We start from the raw sequence: 12,614 nt of genomic DNA, 5'->3' as shown, positions 1-12,614 counted from the left end.
TTTGGCCAGGAGACATCCCATGTTTGAGTAAGAGTGGTCTTGCCAGTAGACCCTGACCCACAGGATCTGTGCTCCTGCTCCGTGTGGTCCCCCCTTTTCTGGATTTCCTGAGCTGACTCCCCCTTCCCTTCTGAGGGGCCCATTTGTCCCTTTAGACACAATAATATCTTCCCTGACTTAGGCCTGAACACCATTCTTCCCTTCAGCTGACCTTAGGACTCCTCTGCAAAGCCCCAGCCTTTGTCTCTCCTGGGTGTGAGCACTCCTCTGAAAAGTCTAGAAAGTTCCCAAAGTGAAATATAGATTTTTACCCTCTTCTCTGAGTGTTTTATAGCCATTTTTCTTTTTCCATAACAAAAGTGTAAACTAAATTAGCATGTTCTCCTCTCCCTTGGCAGAGCAGCACTGCAAAAAAAAAAAGAGAAGAAAGAAAAAAAAATAGTTCGGGTTTTGGCCAGCATGAATGAAACATGGCTCTCCGTCAGCAATAGTATATACTCAGAACAGGGCCAGGAATTAATAAGCAAAAGGAGTTTTGGAGGAACCAAGTTAGATATAAAAACAAACAACAAATTCTTACAGACTCAACAATTCTTACTCCTGGTGAAACCACTCAAACAGTCAGTGCAGGTTTATTCACTTTCGTATTAGACGCAACCGACCCTTGACCAGCCCGGGTCCTTTTATATGTGGGTTTTTTTCCAGCGAATACAGTACTGTAAATGAATTTTCTCTTCCTTACGATTTTCTAAATAACATTTTCTTTGATTTCCTTTATTGTAAGGATACAGTTCATAATGCATATCACATACAAAATATACTTCAACCCCACTATTTATGTTACTCGTGAGGCTTCCCAGTCAATAGAAGGCTATTAGTAGTTAAGTTCCAGTGGAGTTAAAAAGTTACAGGTTAGTAAAGTCATAAAGTTATGACTGCGGCGGGGGGAGGTTGGTGGCCCTAATCGCCCCCCTCCCCATGTTCAAGGATCAGCTGTGTAATTTTAACATTGTGATTTCTTCCATATATTAGGTATCCGGGAAGCACTCATTGAATAAGTGAATGAAAGAGACACTAGTAACTGAATTAGGGGAGAGGCTGCTGTAATTCTATTAATATGTTAAAAAGTAAAATTTATGGTATTTTAGTAACTAATACTTTACTGCTTTTTCTGTGTTAGGCGCTTGTTGGCCCTCTAGATCATTTAATCATCAGAATTTTGTGCTAGAGGTACTGTCATCATCTAATTTTTTGCATCTGAAGAAACTGAGGCAGAGAATGGCTAGGTGACTAGCTAATTGATGAGGAAGGCCAAGGTTCAAAGCTGGGTCTAACCCCAGAGCTCCTAACTCCTCTTCACTGATTTGTGCTGCTTCCTACTTTACACAGCAATGAAGAAGAGATAGAAAAATTCTGGAGGCAGACCTAAGGACCCCGACACATTCTGGTCTTAAGGCCAAAGCCTTTTGCTCAGAAGAAAACCACCTCGGGACGCCTGGGTGGCTCAGTTGGTTGGACGACTGCCTTCGGCTCAGGGCGTGATCCTGGAGTCCCGGGATCGAGTCCCACATCAGGCTCCCAGCTCTATGGGGAGTCTGCTTCGCTCTCTGACCTTCTCCTCGCTCATGCTCTCTCTCACTGTCTCTCTCTCTCAAATAAATAAATAAAATCTTTAAAAAAAAAAAAAAAAACCACCTCTCAAGGCTCAGTGAATGAGGAGAATTTTACTTGCTGTGAACACACTAGAAAAATTCACAGTGAAAACCTGAGTCATCAGGACATGTCCTTTCGTTTGATTTACAACCTGAATCTTGAGGAGAGTAGGAGGTCACCGGGGGAGCTGGTGGGGTGGGGACAGCAGGAGTGTGACCGGAAGAGAACATCTAGTTCTCAGGCCAGAAAGGTTGGCCCGACCCTGGAAGTGACGCCAGTAGCTTCCAGAGGCTGGGAGTGCGGACCCTCGACAATACCTTTTCCTTGGTTTCAGAGCCTGGCAGGGCAGGGGAAAGGTTCTCCCCCCCTCTGCCTCTGAGCCACCCTACTGGTCCTTGCGTCCCCCACTCTGGAAGGCCGGAGACCAGACTCAGCCCTGTAGGGGGAGTCCCAAGTGGTCTCTGCTGCCATCTATCTCTGGGGCTGGTTCTAAGCACCTCTTCTCCAGGAAGGACTGGGGCTCTGCAGAGAAATTCATTTGAGTCTGTCTGTAATGTCATTGGGCACGCCCTGTTTCTAGAGCAAGTTGATTTTTGGAGAGGAGAGGTCTTCCTTGCAATGTGTGAAAGTGATTTCTTTAATGAAAAGGAGACGTTGGAAATCACCTTGCTGGTTGTTGGATAGAACAGTCGTTGAACGAAAAACTGGCCGGTGGGAAGGCCAGTCATGTGGACGGCAACCCAGAGCCTGAAAGGGTCATGGAGGTACACGGTGCTAGCCCTAGCTGCCTGGTAAACTGGACTGTTCTTTTTTTTTTTTTTTTTTAAAGATTTTATTTATTTATTTGACAGACAGAGATCTCAAGTAGGCAGAGAAGCAGGCAGAGAGATCGGGGAAGCAGGCTCCCTGCCAAGCAGAGAGCCGGATGCGGGGCTCGATTCAGGACCCTGAGATCATGACCTGAGCTGAAGGCAGAGGCTTTAACCCACTGAGTCACCCAGGCGCCCCTACACTAGACTGTTCTTTTAAGTGGCTTAACTTCTCCCTCCCTCAATTTGTCAATCTGTAAAATGAATTGGGGCGCCTGGGTGGCTCAGTGGGATAAAGCCTCTGCCTTGGGCTCAGGTCATGATCTCAAGGTCCTGGGATCAAGCCCCGTTTCGGGCTCTCTGCTCAGCAGGGAGCCTGCTTCCCTTTCTCTCTCTCCGCCTGCCTCTCTGCCTGCTTGTGATCTCTCTTTCTGTCAATTAAGTAAAATCTTTTTTAAAAATCTGTAAAATGAATATAAAAATACCTGCCTTCTACTACCCACCAAGCTCCTGCAGGCAGAAACTGTGAAGTTACTTAAGGGTTTCTGTTGTTGCTGTTGCTGTTGTTGCTTTTCATAAAAGAACTTTCTGGAAAATATTGCTAAACTTGAGAGGATGATTCCCAAATTAAGAAGGAAGAATGATGTGTATGATTTGAAACACACATCAGTATGCTGACTTAAGAGTTCCCTGGCCCCAGCCGTGCACAATGCACAGCCCAGGGGCGTCCCCCCAGCACTCTGCATATCGTTTGTTGCTTGTGATCCTGGCCAGCCAACACGTAGGAGGCAGAGCTGGGTCGGGGCTGTGGGAGGCCAGCAGCCTCAGCTGCATGCGGAGACCCCCCTCAGGGTGCTCAACCTTCTGGTTCCCTGGTTACACCCTCCAGTTTCACTCCTGACCCACAGTAGTCCCACCAGAGTAATATGTGTGTTTCTAGACGCCAGGTGAGCGATCCCCAGCCCCAGGCTTCAGCTCTGCAAAAAGCCGTGGTCTGACTCGGGAGGCAGGGCTCACAAGCCGCCTTCCTTGGCTGCTTTTCAGATGCTGTCGAACGTCAGCCTTCTCATGTCTACAATGCCTGGCCCCCTCCATGGCCCATAGCAGCTACAGTGACGCATTTTCCAGCGCAGTACCGAGCTACACACGTTTGTGATTGAAATACCAGTTGCACAAAACAGTGCGCACCCTTAAGCTCTGGTTCTTTCCCATGCCTATTCTCTCCTTATTCCCTCCCTCCTTCCTTTCCTACCTTCTTTGTTAATTTCTGATCACAGCATCCCAGCTGAAAAACAGTGCAATCCTGCTGTCTAATGTGTTTATCCATTCATTGGATGTTCACTTGGACCCCATGTATACAGAGGTGCCCCCCCAAATCTAGGAAGTCATCGTTAGGTACCAGGCTTATATTAATTGGTAAATAGATAACTATTTGGTAAGATTAATTAAGGACCTGTAGAAAAGGGGCGGGGCGCATGGGTGGCTCAGGGGGTTATAGCCTCTGCCTTCTGCTCAGGTCTTGATCCCAGGGTCCTGGGATCGAGCCCCACATCAGGCTCTCTGCTCAGCAGGGAGCCTGCTTCCCTTCCTCTCTCTCTGCCTGCCTCTGCCTACTTGTGATCTCTGTCTGTTAAATAAATAAATAAATAATCTTACGAAAAGGGGCAGAGCTCATACTAAAATAATTGGTATACTCCGACAGCAGAATGCTATGAAACATTGAAAGTAGTGACTGAACGTTGTGGAGACCAGTGTGGATACATCTCAAAAACACGGTCAAAGGGGCGCCTGGGTGGCTCAGTGGGTTAAGCCGCTGCCTTCAGCTCAGGTCATGATCTCAGGGTCCTGGGATCGAGCCCCACATCGGGCTCTCTGCTCAGCGGGGAGCCTGCATCCTCCTCTCTGTCTGCCTCTCTGCCTGCTTGCGATCTCTCGGTCAAATAAATAAAATAAATAAATTAAAAACACAGTTAAAAACAAGTTTTATAAAAGCATAAGAAGTATAGTATGGTACTGGATGAAAGCTTATTACCATATACTATAATACAGTGTAATAGTACATTGCAGAAGCATAATTATAGAATAATATGATTTGTATAAAAATTTTCAAACAGTGCACTTAACTGGCTCAGTCAGTGGAGAGTGTGACTCTTAATCTCAGGGTTGTGAGTTCTAGCTCCACGTTGGGTGCAGAGATTAGATTCCTTAAAAGTAAAAAAAAAATAAAACATTTTTAAACAAAACAGTGCTATCTGTGTATTATCACGGGCACATTCATACTCAGTAAAAGTGAAAAACCATTCAAGCAACAACCACACACCACTTTCGGGGTAATGCAAATTATTCTCTGGGGTGGGAGAGAATGTGGGGACTTTTCTAAATCCTGTTAAAGTAAAAATAGCAAATGTGGCAAAATTTAAGTACTGTGAAGTCCATTTGGGCACATGGTTATCTTGTCACTCTGGGTGCTTTTCTGTGTATTCAAAATGTTTAATGAGGGAAGCCTGGGTGGCTTAAGTCAATTAAACGTCTGCCTTCGGCTCAGGTCATGGTCTCAGGGTTGGGGGATCGGATCGAGTCTCTCAGCGGGGAGCCTGCTTCTCCATCTGCCTGCTGTTCCCCCCTGCTTGTGCACTCTCTTGCTCTCTTTCTCTCTCTCTCTGACAAGTAAATAAATCATTTAAAAAATATATAATAAAATGTTTAATGATTCAGAATTGAAAAGGTGAAATGAGTGCTTGTCCTGTGCCACTTCTGTGTCTGGTGCATGCTCATGTTTCTGTTCTGTGCCTTCAGCTGGTGCTCTCCATCACATTAATGTCTCATTTCTCTAAAGAAACAGTATAACCGCTAGTGCTTAATGGCTGAAAAGATTTGGCGTTTGCAGGCAGTGGATGGAGTCTCAGGGGCATTGTTCCTGGATCCCCAGCAGAGGGCGCTGCTCCATAGAGGATGTGAGGAGGGCAGCCTCCCTCTGGGGTGCAATATCAGAGCCTCCCAGGGAGGCGCTGTTGCACTCAGCTGTAGAACAGAAGGGCACCTGTCTGTGGGGAGGGACACAGAACCCACCGTATTTGGCCGTTTGCAGACATCGCTCTTCTCTTTATATTTATAGCCTTGGCTGTTCCTGAGGCTAAGAATATAGAAATGATTCCAGATATAGCACATGTCAAGAGCTTCCTTTGGCGTTGCTCGGATGAGCCTGACTCTGATGGATAAGGAGCTCTTTCCTGTTAAACTGACCAGGCAACCTTCCCTTTCATTCTAGGTGGAAAAGGATTATTCTTACTTGAAGGAGATATGTGACCATCAGGCAGAACAACTGAGCCGAACCAGCCTGAAACTGCAAGAGAAAGCATCGGAGAGTGATGCAGAGATTAAAGACATGAAGGAGACCATATTTGAATTGGAAGATCAGGTGGAACAGCATCGGGCTGTCAAGTTACATAACAACCAGCTCATCAGCGAGCTGGAAAGTAAGTGAACTCGAGCCCCGGCCAGACATGCATCAGGACTGAGCTGATGCGAACCGAATGCCTGGGAGGGTCTGTAAGAATGCTGGTGAAAAGTCCTCCTTCCGCTTGTTTGGCAGTCTCGTGGGAAGAACGGTGGTCCGGGAAGGCAGAGTAATTAATCTCATTGACTGGAAGAGTGGGCGGTGGGGAAGGAAAGATTGTGGAACGTGAGTCAGCAGCACAAGGTGATTGTGAAAAAGAGCAAACACGTTTTGGAGTGTCAAGTCTGCTGTGCGTGAGCACCACCACTGCCCACGTGCGTTGGGTATTGACAAAGCATTGTCTTTCAGATCTGACGGGCAGGAAGATGGGTGACAGTCAGGTGGATTTGAGCAGTGTGTGCTCTTGGGCTCAGAGAGAAAACCATTCTAGCATGGGTCCCATTGAAGCCAGGATATCAGGTAACTTCTAGCGATCGTCCGCCTCATTATTGAAGAGGCTCCAATATTTGGTTTCTTTATGGACTCATTGTTCGCTTTGAGTAGGGAAAGACATTAAAAGGGATTAGTTAAACATTGTCTGCTTTGTCCAAATAAGCTTTATCAAATTATCACATCTAATGTGTTTTACTTTTGTCACGAAAGAATTAATGCACAGAGCTTTTGGTGGCACTCACCGTTGCTAAAAATAGCATAGTTGGTTGCCTGAGAAGCTTCCCGGCTTGTATAACCCATCCTCATTATTTGTGGAATTTGTATCTGGGAACTCACCTGCTAGCCTGAATGTATTTGAAACCCCAGGATCAACATTCAGGGCACTTTTAACGTCATTCGCGGACGTGCACGGAGAGAGCAGCAAAAAATTTTAGTTTCCCAAAGTGCAGGTTCCCTTGAACAAGGGAACCCTTTGCCTTCTTATTTCAGCTCTCATACTGCAAACAAGTATTTTTCTCATGGTTATTTAAGGTCATGTTTTTTATATTTTTGTGCCCCTTTTTTTGGCGATTTCACTGTTTAGTATGGCCCCCAGATGTAGTCCTGAAATAACGTCTGAGGTCCCTATGGCAGGAAAGCCGGGATGTGCCTTATGGAGAAAACAAGTGTTAAATGACATTTGTTGAAGCATGAGTTTTAGTGCTGTTGGCTGTGACTTCAATGTTAACAAAAACTTCCGGAGAAAGGAAGATGAAATTCACTGCTCTGGAAAAGGCTGAAGTAAAATCTGTGACACGTGACAAAGCTATGGAGAAGATGGAAATAGCAGCTGTATTTGCGGATTCACGAGATGAGGTCTAGTTAAAAAAAACAAAAGTACCAGACTACATTGTTGTGAAACCAAAAGCCAAGAAACTGACAGTCATGTTTCCCAAAGTCAGGAAAGTGTTAGACCCTTCTGAGCCAGTGCTGGCTTGCTCTCGAGGCTCTTGGAACACCTCACAGCATGAGAAAAGGTAAAAACTTGCAGGTAAGGCAGATTCTGTCAATGAGGAAGCTGCAGAAGAATTTTTAAAATATCTACTGAGTGTTATGCAGGAAAGGGGTAAGCAGGTTTCCAGCACTGATGGGACGGGCTTTTATTTATTTATTTTTTTTTTTCCAAGGACACTGGCAAAGGAGCCTACCTAACACAAGTAGTGTCTCCTTTGATCAGGGGCTTGCAGGAACCGAACCCTGTATTTCCCCATAGGAGCAAAGTTCGGTATTTGCAAATTTGGCATGCATGGCAACTTTATGTAACGGCCGTAAACAATGAGAGTTGACAGTATGTTCAGCACCTTGTTTAGCTTGGTTGGTGCCAGAGTTCCATCCTTCACTGGATGTGATATACAGCAGAAAAGCAGTCAGCACTCAGGGTCAGCATCATTTAGACAGTTCTCAGGAATGACGCTTGCAAAGATAACCAGAACCCACCGCTGTTGACAGTGTGTATTTCCAAACAGCACCATACTTGAAGAGCGTATAAAGCCAAAGAAGAGAAGTCCAGTTTTGCTTTGTTTCTGTCATGTATTGCTCATAAGAATGTGACTGTGTTGTCCCCAAAGCTTTAAAGGTCAAGCACAACCCACCAAGAAAACCAGCTTAGAATTAATGTCCAGAGCAGATGTCACACCATTCCCTATGATTGTATCCTAACATGTCCAAGATTGAAAATAACATATGAACAGACACTTCTCCAATCAAGACATACAAATGGCTATCAGACACATGAAAAAATGTTCATCATCATTAGCCCTCAGGGAGATTCAAATTAAAACCACATTGAGATATCACCTTACACCAGTTAGAATGGCCAAAATTAACAAAACAGGAAACAACATGTGTTGGAGAGGATGTGGAGAAAGGGGAACCCTCTTACACTGTTGGTGGGAATGCAGGTTGGTGCAGCCTCTTTGGAGAACAGTGTGGAGATTCCTCAAGAAATTAAAAATAGAGCTTCCCTATGACCCTGCAATTGCACTCCTGGGTATTTACCCCAAAGACACAGATGTCGTGAAAAGAAGGGCCATCTGTACCCCAATGTTTATAGCAGCAATGGCCACGGTCGCCAAACTATGGAAAGAACCAAGATGCCCTTCAACGGATGAATGGATAAGGAAGATGTGGTCCATATACACTATGGAGTATTATGCCTCCATAAGAAAGGATGAATACCCAACTTTTGTAGCAACATGGACGGGACTGGAAGAGATTATGCTGAGTTAAATAAGTCAAGCAGAGAGAGTCAATTATCATATGGTTTCACTTATTTGTGGAGCATAACCAATAGCATGGAGGACAAGGGGCATTAGAGAGGAGAAGGGAATTTGGGTAAATTGGAAGGGGAGGTGAACCATGAGAGACTATGGACTCTGAAAAACAATCTGAGAGGTTTGAAGTGGCGGGGGGGTGGGAGGTTGGGGTACCAGGTGGTGGGTATTATAGAGGGCACGGCTTGCATGGAGCACTGGGTGTGGTGAAAAAATAATGAATACTGTTTTTCTGAAAATAAATAAATTGGAAAAAAAAAGAAATTTTACTTCTATACATTTTTCACCTGAGAAAGGATTTGATATGATTTATAAAACACTCACTTTACAGAATCTGTAAATCTGGGAAATAAATGTTAAGTTTCTTCAGATGTATTTCAAAAAAAAAAAAAAAAAAGAAAATAACATAGACTGGGGCGCCTGGGTGGCTCAGTTGGTTGGACGACTGCGTTCGGCTCAGGTCATGATCCTGGAGTCCCAGGATCGAGTCCCATATCGGGCTCCCAGCTCCATGGGGAGTCTGCTTCTCCCTCTGACCTTCTCCTCGCTCATGTTCTCTCTCACTGTCTCTCTCTGAAATAAATAAATTTTAAAAATCTTTTTAAAAAATCAATTGAAATGACATGGAAGCCTGAGAGTCAGAGAGAGAAGGGGACTGAGAATGTTCTTAATTAGGGAGAGGTGTCGGGTCCCTTTTGGAGGCATTAAAACACACACACCCCAGATCCTCTCTCCCCATGGGTGATTCCGCTCTGTGGGTCACGGTCTGGGGCTTTGAACATGTGTGCTTTGGAAAGGCTTCCCAGGTGATTGTGTGGTTTAACTACAATTAAAAACCACAACTCTGGCAACTGGTCTGAAAGTCACCATAGTAGTCGCCAGTCACATTCTGTGTTATACAAAAGCCGCCCATGGCACAGTGATAAAGGACATTCAGATCTGTAATGTGCAACCACCAGGGAGGCCGGGAGTGAGTGTAATAAGTAAGAGAGGCTATTTTGACCTCTTCCCGGAGTGCTGCCTGTTTGTTCCGTCTGAGACCATGATCTGACTCAACACCACTTTTTGCCCAAACCATCCCATTTTCTGTGTTGGGAGAACCTCCAGTTTCTAGCTGCCGGGTTCCAGGGTCTTGAGGATGGAATTTCTAGCAGAAGGGATGGGTTTTAAATCCAGAGCTCCTCCCTCCCTGACTTTCTCCCCAGAGTCTTGCACCTTTTACAACTCCTGTCTGACTTGTTTCTTTCCAGGGAACGTGATGAAGCTGGAGGAGCAAAAGTCAGACCTGGAAAGGCAGCTCAAGACCCTAACTAAGCAGATAAAGGTGAGATGTGGCTACAGCGGGGGACAAGGGAGCCTTCCCTGTCATTTCCCTAAGCGTGTCCGCGCCTTTGGTTTGGGACCCTTTGAAAAAGACCCTGCTGGGGCGCCTGGGTGGTTCAGTGGGTTAAAACCTCTGCCTTCGGCTCAGTTCTTGATACCAGGGTCCTGGGATCGAGCCCCGCATTGGGCTCTCTGCTCAGCGGGGTGCCTGCTTCCTTTCCTCTCTCTCTGCCTGCCTCTTTGCCTACTTGTGATCTCTGTCTATCAAATAAATAAATAAAAATCTTAAAAAAAAAAAAAAAAAAAGAGCCTGCTAACTCTTCTTGCCTGCTCTCTCAGTAGCTTCCTGTGGGCCCTGGAACCACAGGGTCATGTCAGCAGGTGACAAAATCCAGCCAGCCTTTCAGTGTCAGGATAAACACCAATAACGTGACTGTGTCCTTCCCACCCATGCTGGGCCTTTTCCCGGTGGTGGGACGGCACTGCAGCGGTGGCCACTAAGGGCCCCCTGGCCGGTCCTCCCCAGATAGCCTCTGACACCGGCGTGGCTTCTGGCATTTTCAGGAGGAGACAGAGGAATGGCGGCGCTTCCAGGCAGACCTCCAGACGGCGGTGGTGGTGGCCAATGACATCAAGTATGAGGCCCAGCAGGAGCTGCGCGCTGTGAAGCGGAGGCTGCTGGAGGAAGAGGAGAAGAACGCCAGGCTGCAGAAGGAGCTGGGGGACATGCAGAACCACGGCAGGTCGGTCCCAACAGAGGCCCACGGCTGCGAGTGTGGCAGGCACCCGTTCCGCGCTTAGCCACTGCCTCACTCACCGTGCATGAGACTTCACCGTCTAGAGACGTGGCGCTTCTGTGTCTCTCTGTGCAGAATCTTTCTTTCTTTCCTAAAAAGCTCACCTGACCGCTGCTGCCACCACCACATGACCAGGAGCGGTCCGTGCAGGGCCGGGCCACTGTCCTCCTCTGGCCCGAGGCAGTGAGAAAGACCTTCACTCACATACATACAGAAGTTCTAGCCAAGTGGCCTCCTATGCATAAAGAATAGAAGTGGGTCTAGGACACTCCATAAATCTCAGTGTTTTTTAGTGCAGGGGACCACACGCTTGCCATGGGCATGGAAACACCTTCCGTGGGTCCCTCTCGTACCGCGGGCAAGGCTGGACCTCTTCCCCGGGGACTTGTACCAGCCGAAGGACCCATTCCTCATGACCCAGGATCACACTTCTCCCTTGGCAGTGCCAATGGCTGCCTCTAAAGCCTTGAAAGAGCCCACTTTATTAAGAAGGATGAGCATGGACAACACCTCCGGCTAACACGTGACTTTCCTTTTCTGTGCCGAGGGAGGGAAACCACACGGTATGTTGTCCCAGGAAGCTCTTCCTAACAGCGATGTTTCATAGGAAGGCATTTTTAAAGTGAGCTCAATGCCTATTATGGTTTGAAATGTAAAGGGTTCACAGACGAGATGATAAACAGTACTTTAGGCCTTCACAAATGCAGCGTTCCCTTTTCCCCGGTCAGGAATAACTGTCCCTGATCTTGAGATGCTTGGATATTAGCAAATTATTTTGAATTTTCAGATGTCTTTCAGATATGAAAGAGTATTTTAAAATCAGATTTGGTAGGTTCCGACTGCTGATTTGTACAGTTGGCTCTTTTTACCAGTTTTCTGGGATCAGGGGGGTTGTTCTTTGGCTAGATTTGGGGCCTTTGGGTCTGATGTATTGCTGTGAGTTTTATGACATTAGAAAAAGTAGATTTCTTCTCAGAATTCTGTTTTGATTCTCTTACCAAACTTGCTGCAGTAAGTCCCTCCTTCCTTTGTTTATGAGTTTTCTATAAAACGGGCTGTAGGGGCGTTTGGGTGGCTTAGTCACTTAGGGGTTGGACTCCTATCTCAGCTAGGGTCTTGATCTCAGGGTTGTGAGTTCAAACCCCATGTTGGGCTCCATGCTTAAAATAGGCTGTAGAGAAGGATTCAGATAAGATGTGTGTAGCTGACTCCATGATTTCACTCTTGAATCAAGGTCATTATTTTATTGTCACACCTACACCCTCTGGCCACCAAAGCCTGTGAATTTTAAGTTAAAGAGGAAGGAGAATCAAAAGACTAGACTTGAGAGGGCCCCCTGCTGAAGTGAGTACGAGGTCCCCTCGTTTGCTTTTGTGCTTCTGTGTAATTTGTCTACTTGTCTTGCTTTTATGATGTGTGTCTTTGGAAGAGGAACCAGATCATAACTTGTACCGCTTCCTGCCTAGGTTATTGTAAAGATAAATGGTCAAAGACAAGCTCCAAATTCATGCAGTTATTGTACAAGCTGCTGCATTTCTTACCTAGACTCTAAAGATACAGGCCAGATCATACAACTTGAACTCTGATACTGTAGGAAATCTGCACAAACCTTGACAATTTAGGGTCCATATAAGATAATTCGCATCTTCAAACATAGGGTCCCTTTATTATTTTTCTTATAAACATGGTATATTTCTCTTGCGATTTTCTGGTGACTTGCAGACCTCCTCCCCAAATCCAATAGGTTAATCCTTTATCACAACATATTTCAAAATCGTAGGGCTGACACCAGCCCAGCACGTAGCCTCCTATTGAAACCCCACAGGCATCA

General features: G+C 46.0%; 1 protein-coding gene across 5 annotated transcripts in view; it reads left to right on the top strand.

The window, feature by feature from the left end:
• Positions 1-12,614, top strand: part of SPECC1 (sperm antigen with calponin homology and coiled-coil domains 1) — a 281,456-nt gene that overhangs the window by 179,071 nt on the left and 89,771 nt on the right. For all 5 annotated transcript variants that reach the window (XM_044249204.1, XM_044249203.1, XM_044249205.1 and 2 more), the window contains 3 exons: positions 5,731-5,938; positions 9,914-9,987; positions 10,551-10,729. In XM_044249204.1, the coding sequence (XP_044105139.1) occupies positions 5,731-5,938; positions 9,914-9,987; positions 10,551-10,729 (461 nt within the window). The remainder of the gene's footprint in view (positions 1-5,730; positions 5,939-9,913; positions 9,988-10,550; positions 10,730-12,614) is intronic.

This window comes from Neovison vison, chromosome 5 (genome assembly GCF_020171115.1).
Source record: "Neovison vison isolate M4711 chromosome 5, ASM_NN_V1, whole genome shotgun sequence".
NCBI lineage: Eukaryota > Metazoa > Chordata > Mammalia > Carnivora > Mustelidae > Neogale > Neogale vison.
The sequence above is the reverse complement of the archived record's forward strand: the minus strand, read 5'-3'. Positions and strand labels throughout refer to the sequence as shown.